Source organism: Eretmochelys imbricata, chromosome 1 (genome assembly GCF_965152235.1).
Source record: "Eretmochelys imbricata isolate rEreImb1 chromosome 1, rEreImb1.hap1, whole genome shotgun sequence".
NCBI lineage: Eukaryota > Metazoa > Chordata > Testudines > Cheloniidae > Eretmochelys > Eretmochelys imbricata.
In genome coordinates, this window is record NC_135572.1 from 144,630,633 (window position 1) to 144,646,490 (window position 15,858).

The 15,858-nt window shown below is 40.3% G+C and overlaps 1 protein-coding gene across 1 annotated transcript in view; it reads left to right on the top strand.

The window, feature by feature from the left end:
• The window catches only part of PDK3 (pyruvate dehydrogenase kinase 3), an 87,222-nt gene that overhangs the window by 49,933 nt on the left and 21,431 nt on the right, over positions 1 to 15,858 (top strand). Inside the window, exons 4-5 of the mRNA XM_077816960.1 lie at positions 1,060 to 1,244; positions 5,719 to 5,808. Of these exons, the coding sequence (XP_077673086.1) occupies positions 1,060 to 1,244; positions 5,719 to 5,808 (275 nt within the window). The remainder of the gene's footprint in view (positions 1 to 1,059; positions 1,245 to 5,718; positions 5,809 to 15,858) is intronic.

The following is a 15,858-nucleotide window of genomic DNA, read 5'->3' on the forward strand; positions in this document are numbered from 1 at the left end:
AAAAGACTCCTTAGTTTTGCAGACACAGTTACAACTTAATAAAAGTGTAACCATCTTTGCTTTCTTTTGAAAAGTATATTGCATTTGTTTCTATTTGATCCTGAAGGAAGGAATAAAGCATTATTGTCAATGTAGTATACGATTGTCATTAATGTCAATGAGAAAAGTGGCAGAGATGAAGGTTGCTAACTCTTAGTATTTTGAGATTAATAAGATATTCAAGTCATCCTTTTTTAAAACATGAATGGTTCTTTTCAGTATTTTGTACCTCAAAAGAATTGTATGTAAAAGGAAGGGGTAATTCTTTAAATATCACAAGCTGTGGTCTGCTTTGACAAGAAAGTAACATTTTTAATCTGTTCTATAATATATGCCTACTGTTGTCTTGCATCAATGCCATTAAAAATAAATGAAAGTAAGCTCCTAAAACGTCTTGATCTCAAAGGGCAAGATACTACAGGAAAAAGGAGAAAGCGCCATTGTGTGTTTTTTTTGCCCTCTAGAGGCATAAAAAGAAACTGAACAGAATTGTGTCTGTGCACATGTTGATACTGCTCATTACTTAAACATAACCATCCTCATAAATTCCTTCCATCTGGTACCTACTCTAAAAACAAACTGTAGGGACACCTTTCTGGTAATTCTGATAAACAGCCAACTGGTCTCTTCTGAGACAGCTCCCCACCAATCCACTGCCTCCTGCAGAATTTGTAAACCAAGCAGAATAAATGACATATGTTGTGCTGGATTCACAGAGAAGAAAGGTCTGGAGAAAACACAATTTTTAAATAAATTGTTATGGGACATAACTAGAGTTATCAAGAAGCCTTGAATGTTTACACTAGTTTGAACATACAGTTGCACCATAATATATTTCCCTTTAGCATGACATGTGGTAGGTAGTAATGTAGTTGGAGTTTGTTTCTCTGATAAACTTTTGGAGACTCTGGGGGATAAACAATAAGAGACTCTTATATGCAAGTGAATATTTGAAAACTGCAGTGTGAGATGCAGAGATTCCTGTTACTCTAACATTCTGTTTCTAATTTTGTGTTTCAGCTTTTTAGAAGTTTTAATCAAAGTAAGGAACAGACACAATGATGTGGTTCCTACCATGGCGCAAGGGGTGATTGAGTACAAGGAAAAGTATGGCTTTGATCCGTTTGTTAGCAGTAACATCCAGTATTTTCTAGATAGGTTCTACACCAATCGCATCTCTTTCCGCATGCTTATTAACCAGCACAGTAAGTAATTGCTTTGTTTTTCAACTTGAAGGAATAATTGGTTTTTGCTTATAGATCTAAATTGATAGCATTGATTTGGCATTCCTCGCACCAATGACTAATTTTAATATTCCGAGGTGAAGATGGTAGATGATATATTGTGACAATTCGTTATTTAAGTAGTGCAGTTTTTTTTGAGGTGTCTAGAAATTAATCTGAACCACTAAGCAGAATAACAGCCCTGTATTCCAAAGTGATAGGCTTGCAGTGAAGCTCCACTGTTCTATTTTGTCAACGTGACTGTAAAATTTTTTTCACCCTGTTAGCAGATACAGTGTGCAAGGTGATGTATATGGTATTTTTAGGTACTAGTAAAATAACTACCGTATATACTCATTCATAAGCCAAATATTTTTGGTAAACAAGTGACGCATCAAAGAGCGGGGGTTGGCTTATAAACGGGTCTACACCAAAATTTGATGATTTTAAACTCTATGAAATAATTGAATTGAATATCTAATACATTGTCATTTTGTTTACATGGAGCATCTGCAGGCACGGAGCCCCTCAGCTCCCTGTGGCCGTGGTTCGCTGTTCTCGCAGCTCCCATTGGTTGGGAAGTCTCGCAGCTCCCATTGGCTGGGAACGGCGAACCGTGGCCACAGGGAACTGAGGGGCTCCATACCTGCAGACGCTCAAAGTAAACAAAACATCCCGACCCGCTAGCGGCTTATCTTGACAGGCCGGGAGCCAAAGTTTGCTGACCCATTTATTGATGTCAATACTGCAGCCTTTTAAAGTTGCAAAGGCTTTCTTTAGTAGACTAGATTGGCTTGAAAGGAATACTAAAAGAGCAGTGCTGCAAATCTGCATGACATTTGACTCATTCATTTCACAAAATGCTATGCCTTACAAGCCAATCAGAAAAATACAATGAACGATAGTACTATAGCACTGTGTCAGTCTGCTACTGTGTAATTTGATTTCTTCATGCATTTCTACCAATGGACCTCATAAGTCTCGAGCCAATATGAAAATATAACGTGCAGAATCAATGGAATCTCTAATAAAATTGAAATTGCCTGTTATCCCCACAGACGTGCCAATCTACAGGGCTGCTTTGAAATAAACAAAGAATAATAATTTGATAGTAATAAAGCAGGTGACATTCCTATATATAAAGTCCTACAGAATCTATAACTACAATAATAATAATCTATTTTATACTAGTATTTAAAATGAACAATGGTGAAATCAAAAGAAAAAGGTCTGCTTATCACGCAGCGTTCAAACTTAAAGTTGTTGAATATGCAGAAGCAAACAATAATTGCGCCACTGCTCATGAATTCTGTATCAATGAGAAGCAAGGAAGAGAATGGCGAAAAAATAAAACACTAAAAGACATGCCAAGAAGCAAGAAAAAATGTCCAACGAGGTGCACTTCATTTCCTGAGTTGGAGAGAGAGGTCTCAGTAATTGGGTTGTTGAATGTTGACTGTATGGGTACATTGTCACTAGAACTGGAATTTGTCTGCGTGCTCTGCAAATGTCAAAAGACGACAAATACAAGTCAATAAAGCCATCAGTATTTGTCGCATCAGCCGGTTGGTGTACTCGCTTCATGAACCGTCATAGTCTCTGTTTTTGTCAGCGAACAAAGATAGCGCAAAAGCGGCCGAGAGATCTGGAAGAAAAAAATCGAATCTTTCCAAAGGCTTACTATAAAATATCGAAAGGAATATGCATTTGAACTGTCAGAAATAGCAAATATGGACGAAACACCAATGACATTCGATCTCCCGAGCAACAGAACGGTAACCGGTGTTGGTGAAAAAACAGTTTTAATTAAAACCACTGGCCATGAAAAAATCCATGTTACGGTGGTTTTATCTTGTTTGGCATATGGATCAAAGCTCCCTCCTGTTGTTGTTTTTTTTTTTTTTTTAAAGAAAAACCTTGCCTACAAACATGAAATTTCCTGCTGGTGTCATGGTACGTGCACACGAAAAGGGATGGATGGATGAAAGTGGGACTATTGAATGGCTGGAAAAAGTGTAGAATAAGAGACCAGGAGCACTTTTCAAGAAACCTGCTATGCTCATTTGGGACATGTTCAGGGCACGCAAGACTGATGAGGTGAAAAATGTGGCCAAAAATATGAAAACTAATTTGGCTGTAATACCTGGAGGCTTAACTTCAGTTCTACAACCTCTTGATGTCTGCCTGAACAAACCCTTTAAAGACAGGCTACGCAAAATGTGGTCTGAATGGATGTGCTCAGGCATGGCGAATTGGCAAAAGGCGGGAATCTTATGAAGCCCGAAATCAATCTGGTCGCCCAGTGGATCAAGGACGTGTGGGTGTCCATTCCCTCGGAAATGATAGAAAAATCATTTAGGAAATGCTGTATCAGCAATGCACTCGATCAGTCAGACGACACTGCCGACATCTACGATGATCATGCAGGTGAAGCAGAGTTTAATGAACTGTTTGGTGAATCAGAGACTGATTCAGGCTTTGAAGGATTTTAAGACTTTTTAAAGTCTCATATTGTTCTAAGTTACTTGTTTTAAATATCCATTTACTGATTTTAAATATTAACTGTAATTTTTAAGGTGAATACATATTTGTTCAGTTATTATAACAACAGGTTTTTCGTTAGATTACATTAAAATCATTCTAGCAAAACTTTTGAGTGTTTCTTGTGATGCCAGCTTTTAAAATACAGCAGGGGTTGGCAAACTTTGGCTCCCGGCCTGTCAGGGTAAGCCGCTGGTGGGTCGGGTTGTTTTGTTTACTTGGAGCTTCCTCAGGCACAGAGCCCTTCAGCTCCCAGTGGCTGCGGTTTGCCGTTCCCAGCCAATGGAAGCTGCAGGAAGTGGCTTATGACAGGATCGTACAGTTTTTGCTGTTTTTACCTATCCATCTTGCAGGGTCGGTTATAAACGAATGGGCTAATGAATGAGTATATATGGTACATCTTCTCTGCCTATCAGTCCACTTGTAGATTTGACACGTTTAATCATCAGACAAAAAAAAGTCTTCCACCTTTTCAGTTTTGTTTGTTTGTTCACTGTGCATATTTTAAAAGCTAAATAGTTTCTAGCAAATTATGCTGTCTCCTGTTAATTCACCAACCTCTTTTTTTCTTTTCTAAAGAAACTATTTCTCACCTGAGATTTCCATTTTTATTCTTTCCTTTATTAATAAGCACAGCAGTTCTGATTTTCACACTTGGCTCAAATTAGATTCTCAGGTTTGTACTGTTTAAGTATCCATTGTTGGTATTCATCTTGTAGTATGAAAGGAATTACTTACATAGCTCCCAGTGATCAATATTTGTTGCATTTCAAAGTTAAGGTCAATCTTACGATCTCTTGAAGTGTATATTTGTGTCATGGGCTCTAGGGTTTCATTCCCTGTCCAATATTTTGCTGTTTGTGACATCTTAGAAACATGGTCACACGACATATGGTAGGATTATATGGTAGGAAAAACGTTAAGTCCAGGGTATTTTACTAACAATTACTTGTGTATCCAGTAACTTTTAATTATAATACGATCAGTGAAAGGTGTTAAATGCACTAGTATAACAAGGCTAAAAAGATTAGAATAGTATATCCACTTAGCAATAAATCTGGCCAGACATAGGAAAAAAGACAGTAAAGCTAGATAAATAAAAAGGCCCTTCTTAGAAAATAAATGTTGTTAATGAATAAAGGTTTCATCCTATCAGAGTTTGTAGGCCTAGTCTAAACACACCAGTTGCACCCGTTTAACTAACTGTGATGTTAACCGGTTTAGTTAGCTGGTGCAATGTTGAATCTGGACACTCATACCAATTTAAACCTGGCTTATATCATTAGTTTGTACAAAGTTGCAGCAGTTTAACTAAACCAGTTTAATATTACACCTTTAATTAAACTGGTGGAATTTCTTTGTGTAGACAAACTCTAGTGATCCAGCCTTGATTAGTTTAGGGCAAATGGTTCTCTTAAGTGTTGAAAGAGAGATGGCTAGGACAAGTTTTGAAAACAGAGGCTTCATGTAATTTCGCCTTGACCCCTACAGAATTCTGTTTAATTTATTGTTCGTATGGGTGCTAAGTATTAGAAACCGTTTATACCTCATCGAACTTACAAATCCTACCTACTCAGATAATTGTATGAATGGAACATTTTATAATTCAGTTGAATCTGTACTGACTTTAGTCTATCCTGAGAACTATGAGATTTTTTTTCTTTCTTCTGGATAGACATAAATGGACTCCAATGCATTTATTTCTCATATCATACCAGATATTGCAAGCTATAATTACTAAACAAAGTGTTTTTTCTAGAGAGGTCAATAGTCTTGATCAGGGACTAATGTTATGGAGGAGTATCTTTTTGAAGTGTGACACTGAATCTTGTCAACATATTGTCTCATTTAACTTTTCTATGTTGTTTTAAATGTAATAGCCATTCACTTAACTGTCTACTTTTTTTCCTCTTAGCACTTCTTTTTGGTGGAGACACTAATCCTGCTCATCCCAAGCATATTGGAAGTATTGATCCTACCTGTAATGTGGCTGAGGTAGTAAAAGGTAAGGAGATACATTTAATATTTGTATTATGTTTCAAACCCCAATTTACAGTTCCACATACATAACCAGTTAAGGTGTCCAAGGCAGAAGTTGTATTTCCATTTAATTAAAATTTTTAAAAACGCTAAAAAATGATACACATTTAAGTGCTTATAAGCAAGGCCATAAAAATATCAAAATTTTTAATAATATTAACAATATCTAGCTCTTACAGTACTTTTCATCTGTAGATCTCAATGTACTTTACAAGGAAGGTGGGTACAGTTATCTCCTTTTTACATATCAGGAAACCCAAGACAGGGGTGAAGTAAAGGCTTGTCCAAGGACACCCAGCAAGCAAGGGGCAGAACTGGAACTGGAATGCATGTCTCTGTGTCTTAGGCTGCTGCTTTATCTACTAGATCACACTTTCTAGTGGCCTCAAAATCCAAAAATCTGAAACTAGTGGAATGTTAACAGAGTTACAAAAAATGGAATTATAACTTTATCTTCTACTCAAGGACAGATCAAAATCTTTTATCCTTTACTTATGTTTGATGTGGTGGTTAAATTATATTCCAAAAAGTATTTAAGAATACATATTCTACTTGACATCCTTTCTAAAGGAAATCAGGGATATACATAGTCATCTGTTCTTGTACGATTATTCAAGTAAGGCTCTACGATAAAGAAACAAACACCATAAGAAAGTGAGGTTATAATTACTCCCAGGGGAATTCTGTCCCACTGTGTGTGTGCATAATTAATGAGCCATGCATAATTTTAATTTTTTTGTGCAGAAAAAAGCTTCTGCTGGAAAGTTGCTGCATTTGCACCTTTTGCCCACCAGAGGGCGCTATTGCGCTAGAACAGAGCAGCCTCCCCCCTGCCAGCCCCATCAGAAAATAACTACTGTGGAAAGTTGCTGCGGTTCCGCCTTTTGCCACCAGAGGGCACTGTGGTAATAGAACAAAGCAGCAGCTCCCAGCCAGCTAGAGAAGAGAGAGCCTACCTTCTTCACAGCACTTGTCAGGCCAGGTCAGGAGACAGGGGCTATGGGGAGACAGACAGTGTGGGGCTGCTGGGGAGTCAGACAGGGGCTCATAAGGGCTAGTGTGGGAGGACAGACTGGGGCAGGGGCTGAATGGGAGTGGAGGCGTAGGGCCACAAAGGGGAGTGAGATACAGGGCCAGATATGGAGAGGGAGGTGACTGAGTGGGGGCACAGACACACATAGGAATGGGAGTGGCTGAGTGGGGGCATAGAGACACGTGGAGACAGGGGGAGGAGGTACAGGGCCACCTGAGGCAGGGGAGGCGATGTAGAGCCACATCAGGATGGGGAGAATGGATGTCTGAGTGGGAGTGGAGGGACACGTGGACAGGGAGTTCAAGGACACATGTGGGACAGGGGCAGATGTGCCTGACTGAATGGGAGAGGCTAGAGGTCAGCCAGGGTCTGCATGGGGGAAGCTCCTTAACAATCTCTCCCCGCCCCCCGCAAAAAAACTGTTCTATGCTTTTCCCACCCATACCCAACAACACTCCAAGTTCAGACCCAGGCTCCTTCCCAGCAATTACTTCCATCTCCCTCAAGCCCTCTGTTACCCCTGACTCACCACAAGCCTTTGCACTGCTTCTGAGGGGTGTGAGAAATATTTTTCTGTATTGTACTTTAAATGAATTATTACTCAGAGTTCTGTATTAATAATCCTGAATCTTTTTTGTTGTCTGTAACGATACAGACATACTTGCTGACAGGTATTTTGAAATAAATGATAAATTAATTGAAACTGGTGTGATTATATTGTGGTGTTTTGAAAAATAAAATACACCTCTACCCCTATATTATTGATACCTAATATAACACGAATTTGGATATAACGCGGTAAAGCAGTGCTCCGGGAGGGCGGGGCTGCGCGCTCCGGGGGATCAAAGCAAGTTTGATATAACGCGGTAAGATTTTTTGGCTCCTGAGTACAGCGTTATATCGGGGTAGAGGTGTATTCAGAATTTTGCAGAATTTGAAAATGTGTGCATAATTTTTAATTTTTTGTTGCAGAATTCCCCCAGGAATAATATAATACAGGAATAATCTTCAGATATTTAGAAACTCTTGGCTTTTGTCTTTGGGCGCCAAGCACATAGGGAAGTTTTGATGTAACCGTACACCTTGTCACACAGTGTTGCTCCCATGGAGTGTGTGTGTGTACGTACATCACACACAAATGTTCCATACGCACATGAATAAATGCACATGCATATATGTGTTTCATACACATATATATGAGCATATGCACATACAAACATTGGGTACCTATTAGTGTCTTCTGTGTATGGAATGTGTGTATCTGAATTCTCAGTTGATATATTCTCAATGTGAAGACATAGTGGCCAACTATGCCAGGATGGTAATCTAGTGGAAGATATTGGGATGCCATATGAGAACTGGTGTTGGGCATCAAATCTTGGTCTTTAGTTCTTGGGTCGACAAGGGCTATGAACACAGTGGAAGCAGAAACTATTTTACACCCCTGAGAGGAGGTATCTCTTCTTGTTGATCTCATTTCACCCATATTAATTCAAGGAGCAAAACTGATTGCCTCTAAGGGAGTGTGACCACAATGCTTTAAAAGAGGGGAGAAAAATGAAGAAAATAGTTGGAGGGAATCCTTAGTGCTAGGAGAGGGTATTCGGATCCTTATGAAGGTAGGAGAGACACCACGTGAGAAACTAGTGGAACACAAAGCACCTTTTTTAAAACTACGGAATCTACTTATGATATGTGTATGATAATCAAGGTGGGCCATTTCCAGCACAAATCCAGGTTTTCTCCCTCCCCTCCTCCGCTCCCCCCCTCTCCACAAACCCACTCTCCTGTTGGTAATAGCTTATCTAAAGTGTCAGGGAGAAAACCTGGATTTGTGCTGGAAATGGCCCACCTTGATTATCATACACATTGTAAGGAGAGTGATCACTTTAGATAAGCTATTACCAGCAGGAGAGTAGAGTGGGGGGAGAGAAGACCTTTTGTAGTGATAAACACCCATTTTTTCATGGTTTGTGTGTATAAAAACATCTTCTGTATTTTCCACACTATGCATCCGATGAAGTGAGCTGTAGCTCACGAAAGCTTATGCTCAAAATAAATTGGTTAGTCTCTAAGGTGCCACAAGTACTCCTTTTCTTCCTACAGAACAAGTTTGTTCAAGCCTCTAATACAGCAAAATTACAAAGCATTTTTTAATATTTAAGTAGCAACTGCGTGTGTGTGTGTGTGTGTGTGTGTATATATATATACACTAATTGCATAGCACTGATTGCTTGAATACAGTTCCACTTGCAACGTGATACTTTATTTCACCCTTTGTTATACATTTGTGTATCAGTTGATGTGTCTGTAATGTTTCACCTGCAGTCTTGCTGCTTTATAAGCATTTGAAAATTAATATTAACTTTACCCCAGTTTTGCTTTTGGAGTAAGTGACTATCCCAAAGTGACCTCATGTTTTACTGAGCTTTTTTAAAAGCAGTTTTTGAATGTTGAAACCATGTGAAATTTAGTGTATGAATTATAAGTAACTATAAATTACAGAGCTCGAGAATAAATTTTAAGAGTTTGTGTTATTTTGATATCATCAAAGAATTCTAACCTGATAGATTCAGCTTTTCTCTTTCTTTTTTATGAAGTCATTGCAGTTGGAAATTCTTCATAAATTAATATTTTCCAGTTTACATAGTAATTGGCGAAACAGTTTATTTTTATAGGTTAACAATGGCTGCCTTATAAGAAGTGCTGTTTTGTCCAGTGTGTTTTCAAGATAGCTGTTGTCTGCATTGTGTTGCAATTTTTTGTCAGCAGATGGAGATATGGCATAGATTGCCAAAGCAGGAAATATAACCAAAATGGATTCTTGATGTTCCTTTGATTTTGTCTTTCTGTTCTAATCCATAGTAATTATTGATATCATATTGAGATGAGTCTTGAAATTTAAGCTACTGTATTACAACATTTAAATCTAACAAGTACTGATCACTTGGGCCTTGGCTATATAATCCTTAGTCACTTCAATAGTTTTGTTATAGTGAGACAGTAGCACCACGAGTTAAAGATGAGACTAGAGGTGATGAATAATTCTTTTTTTAATTTAGTGGCTGAACTGAAAAATCAGAAGGGGAAAAAAAACAGTTTCAAACTAAAACTTTAATTTGTTAGTTTTTTCTTGATAAAACAAAAAACTGAATTTTTTTATTCAGGTAAAATGAAATAATATTTTGAATGTCAGTTTGAAATGATGTTTTGAAACAAAATGTTGATATGAAATGACATTTTTGAAATTTTCATTTTGGGTTTTTTTCCCAGCTAAAACTATTTGCTGAATTTGACCCAAATTCTCAGTTTCAATACCCCCCAAAATGCATTTTCTTGGGAAATTTACTATTTGCCAAATAAAGTCACACACCTCTAGTTGAGACTAGCTTACTGATTTTTCTAAGTGTTCTAAAATCCGCATGTTTATTTGCTGAAAGTTGCTGTGTCTTGAGGAGGTCTGGGGGCAGGGTTGGTAGTCAAAATTTGATGTCATTTGAACAAGGGACACCCCAAATAGTCCACCAAACCAAAAAAGTGACATGCTGTAGCCAGTGAACCTGAGAAGTACCCATGTACAGTGAGTTTGAGCTCTGCCCTAAGTAGATTTCAAAGAATGTATATTTTGTGCAAAGAGTAATAGGAGTTTTGGACTGGAAGGGACCTCAAGAGGTCTTCTAGTCCAGTCCCCTTCATCCAAGGCAGCACTAAGTAATAACTAGACCATTCCTGACAGATGTTTGTCTAATCTGTTCTTAAAAACCTTCAGTGATGGAGATTCCACAGACTCCCTAGGCAATTTATTCCAGCGCTTAGCTGCCCTGACAGTTAGGAAGTTTTTCCTAATATCCAACCTAAACCTCCCTTGCTGCAGTTTAAGTTAATTGCTTCTTGTCCTATCCTCTGAGGTTAATTAGAATATTTTTTTCTCCCTCCTTCTTGTAACAATCTTTTATGTACTTGAAAACTGTTATCATGCCCCATCCTGCCCCACTGCACCCCCCAGTCTTCTCTTCTCTGACTAAACAAACCAAGTTTTTTTTCCAATCTTGTCTCATAGCTCATGTTTTCTAGACATTTGATCATTAGTTGCTTTCAGCCTGTACTCTGCATGGTCGTCTTCTGGAAGTTGTCCCCTGAGGATACAGTTTCTGATTTAAGAGCTGTGTTGTGAAATCCACATGCTTAATCAGATTTACGTTAGAAGTATTGCCAAGGAAAATTGAATTACCTAATTAAATAGAGGGAAGATGAAAGACTCTAGTAAGCAGTAGCATTTGGTCAGTGTAATCATGATGCATGCTTCTCATCCCATTCCTGACCAATGGGACTGTGTGTGTGTGTGTGTTTTTGTTTTTTTTTTTTAAAGGGAGTGGCAAGTAGCTGTGACTCTCAGCTGTGTCAGTGTGATCAAAGGAATGGCTGAGGCTCAAGATATGCACCCAGGATAGAGAGCCTGTTTTAAGGACTGGTGCAAAGTTGACATTGTAACACAACACTAGGATGCTGCCATTAATCAAAATAATAACTTACATTTATCATGAAAAATAAACACAGAAAACACAAGTTTTCTTCAAGTTTCTAAAATAATTTATTTAAGCTACACAAACCAAGGGTCCACACCTATCAGTTTCACCCTTCTAAGTGAGTTCTTGAAGTGCTTTTCCATATGTGTTCCACTCTTGGTGCCCACGTTCCCCATGCTATTGATTAGAATCTTTTGGCCAGCAGTGTCTGTTGGCCCAGGCCTGTACCGCAAGTGCCCTCTAGCCTCCCTCCTGAGAGCATAAAATGGCAGAGTGGGGCCAACTGTCTTTGAGTTCCTTCTTATTGCCCATGGGTGAGACATAGCCTTGCAAGCAATGTTTTATTTTTGCATACTTGCATAGTTAATTTTTAAAATTGTATAGATCACTTTTAGAATAGTCATAGTATAGTTTTGTTTAAGTGTGTGTTGTTAGGGTTTTTTTCAGGTAATGCTTTGAAACACTTTTTTCTGTTATCTGGGACTGGGGCTTCAATCTTCGTGGCTGAACAAAAATCTCCAAGCAGTTTTAAGTATTGCTAAGTATTGTAAGCAAGACAAGACAGCTATACCACTTAATTGTGGCCACTTAAAATGTTTATTTTTATATTCAGTGAGCGGCACATCATGAGCACTTGTTCTGTTGGTTGTTCATTTTCATAATAAATTCAGAAAACAAGAAAAGCTCACTGAAACTCTTTTCCTCTTGGATAAATCTGAGACCAGCCTCTGATCTGGTAAACCAGATCCACCCAAATCTGAGCAGTCTTCTTCCAAGAGTTCCTTGATAAGCATTGGCTCTGCTATCAGTTCCTGGGATCCTGCCTCTTTGACACATGCTGCAGCAATTTCTGCTTTCCAAGTCATTGTCCCACGTCGGTACCAAGTTGTATTAGAAGCTTGGCACAGAGTGCACATATGGTGTTTATAAGGGATGTCCCCAAAGAAATTACAGGGACTCCTGCTCCACCATTAGAGAAGTATTTCTTTTCCTTATCAGCCTCAGACCAGAGTATGGAGGCTTCTCCTAATGACTCCTGAATCTACTATACTTCAGTCAGAGAATTTAGGGTATATGTGTATCAACATAACCATAGGGATTATAGGGAGAGATGTTCTATCTGGTACTCTCCAATCCCCTTTTCGGCTCCATACACAGTTTGCCTATGGACCGCACCCCTGCCTTCACTGAGCTCCCGGGGTCTCTCCAGATGTTAGAAAGCCTTCCTCCATCCACTCCAGAGACAAATTGCCCTCCCATATAGAGTCTACAATCATCGACACCATCACATCCAGATAACTACAAAACTTTTCAGGATCTCCTCAGAAGAATGGCTGAAACATTAGAGATGCGGGTACAGGTTGTACACGAAAAATCGCATGTCTAGACATCCTGCTTACTTCATTATTGGAAAGAATGGCAATGCCAGTTAATGATGGTCTGTTAGAACATGCACACATTTTGTGACATACATCACCCACCATACCGCCAATGTCTAAGAAAGCTGATAGGTAGTAATAAGTTCCCTCTTCGAGATCTGAATATTTTTATACTCACCCAACACCTGGATCACTTGTGGTCACTGCTGCCCAGCAGCGTATGAACCAGCAAAGCTTCAAGTTCATGCTTCCAAATGCTTCCAGTCCCTATCATAGACAGTGGACCTCATCTGGTGTTGATGGCTGTGGGAATTAACCATGTCCACCACGATGGAATTGTGTGGAGGGTGGAAGAAGTCTCCCACGCTGGGCCATAATATTTATTGTCTGCCCGCTTGCAAGTAGGTGCCAACAATGCTGAGGTCTGCCAAATGATTCTTGCCAGGTCTAGAATGGCCTCATTAATAGTAGGGGAATCTTTGAGGAAGAGGATGAGTGGAGTATGTCAAGGAGGTGATGGTGGGTGTCCTTGACTTCCTCTGGTGATATTTGGAGAGTGTCTGTCACTCTCTTCGCCATGTCCTGGAAGAGGCAAAAGTCATCTGCCAGAGATGGCAGGAGAGGCAGGCAGCCTTATCCAGGGATTAGGAGGATATGGTCCTTGGGGTCACTTTTTCCTCTACAGTGCTCTCGTGATCTTCCATTATTTTTTCCAGAGGTTCTGAAGCTCTGGAAGCCACGGCTGAAGAGGTGCGCCTTGAGGATTGGACTGGAAGCTCAAGAGGCACAGTGGCAATATACAGTCCAATATTGCCAGTATTACTACTGTTGATATTGGGCACTGTAAAGATCCTGGGATGAGTACTGTGATGCCACCTCCTCAGGTTTGCAATCGGAGCCCTCACTAGAGAGCGGAGGAATGTGAGGGGGCAGTCAGGAAGATTGCCATGCCGGGTGAAGACTCTGTCTGAAGGTCTTGGTACCGAGGAGACTGCAGAACATCTGATACACGGAGGTCCCTAGAGGGTTAGAATTCCATCAGTACCAACCAATTTGATTCCATTGATGGTACCGGGATGGATGGAGATCTTGACCATACTGGTCGCTCTGGTGCCTAATGAGGTGTTGATGACAGTATCAATGTAGGATCATGTACCAGCAACGTCTTTTTAGAGGAGTGCTGACTCATGTCCTTCGGTGCCATTGACTCAGTGCCTGTGCCCATTGGGACCATGGGCTTGTCAATGGTGCCTGCCACTGAGGACTTCCATGAGCCATGGGTACTGGTCTGAGAAGGTACCGTCTGCATCGAGTGTACCAGAAAGCATTTGCGGCTATCTCAGGGTTCCTTGTAGGGGACTTCCCACTCTCTCTTTTTCAGTTATTTGTGAGAGGAGTCAGTGGCTTGTTTCTTCCCCTCAGGCCTCAACATCTAAAGGCTCTGGGCTGAAGACTCACATCTGCCAGGTAACTCGTGGCGCGGGTCCGGAGAGCTGGCTCCATGAAGATAATCTTCTATCTGAGCAATTTGTCCTTATGAGACCAGGGCCTGAGTTGTTGGCAGAGACCACACTTTTGTTGAATGTGGTCTTTCCCAAAGCAGTGAATGCACTGGGAGTGCTTGTCTGTGACTGGGATCTCTTCTTTGCAAGAGAGAGGCACTTCTTGAAGCCCGGTGACCTGGGCACATCCCATTGGGGGAAGGATTCCCTACAAGGAAAAAGGAGGGGGGGGAAATGTTTTTATTTTTGATTTTTAGGGAGAAAAGATAAGAAAACGGGAAAAATTAGAACTACAACTAAGAGCTAGGAGACTAACTATAGAGATGCAAATTGAAAGCAGTGGTCCTCATGGACTGTGAATACCTCTGTTTCTAGCCAGGGGCAGTTGAGAAGGAACTGAGAGGGGTTAGCCTACGTGTGCTGACTAGCCTTGTGGTAGGGCACGAGGGGAGACAGCGCGTGTGGGCCTAATGGACACTGCTACTGAAGTTCTCTGATCGGTCGTGCAAGCATGCAAGCACAGCTACAGTGGAGCACACTTAGGGACACACATCTCAAAGAACCATTGTTAGTGTACAAGGTGAGTAACTTCTTCATCCTTCAGCCACACCCAGCTTCGCTGCACCTCTCAGCCTAGATGCTGGCTGGATAACCAACATGGTGAAATCTTGATCCATTTTGATTTACAATAGACAAGTCTCCACAAGATTTGTTTGTGGTCAGGTGGGAAGAAAAATCATTATTTGAACAGAGCAGCATCACCTCTCCCTCACAGAGTCTGATGTTTCTACAATTTTGGATTATCTCTTCTCCTTAAAGAGATTAGGACTCTGTTAGCTCTGTAAGAGTTCATCTAGCAAATATGAAAACTCACCATCCGCCAATACAGGATCACGCTAGATCATCACACCTTAAAGTGACTAGGGTCCTCAAGGTCTTAACGCATGTGTTCCCTCCAATATATGTGAATCTCCTTCCTCCTGGGACCTTAATGTTGTTACGAATTATACCTGGTAGGACACGCACACCAATGCTGCGAATTACACCTGGTAGGACACGCACCCAATGCTGCGAATTATACCTGATAGGTCACGCACAGAAACAAAGTCCACAACTGCAGAGTTCCCAAAAGACACTAAGTTTATTACGCTTGAGCGTGGTGCCCCCCTGCTAGCCGGGGGGGACCCTGAATACAGATTATACAAAGGTTATATATTTTTTAGCAAAGCATGTTGCCCTCATGCATTGGAAACCTTAGCCAATAAACAAACCTTTGTCTTATCTACCACCTATCCCTGCTTGGTGCATTCCTCGTGCTATACCAGTATGTTAATTACACAACATGGTCCTAAAGCCATGCATCAGTAACTTTTATTATCAAAATGGGAGGCCTCACATCAAGGCCAAGAGACAGGGAGTTAGAGACTAACAAAAACCAGATACTGGGAGTCAAGGCAGGCTGGAGACAAGGAGGAGGATTTTCACAGGGATTCAGTATATAAGAATCACTCCTCCTGGTGTATGATGTGCTGGCATTTAAACAATGGTGGGCCCCAAACCAAAATGAAGTCACGT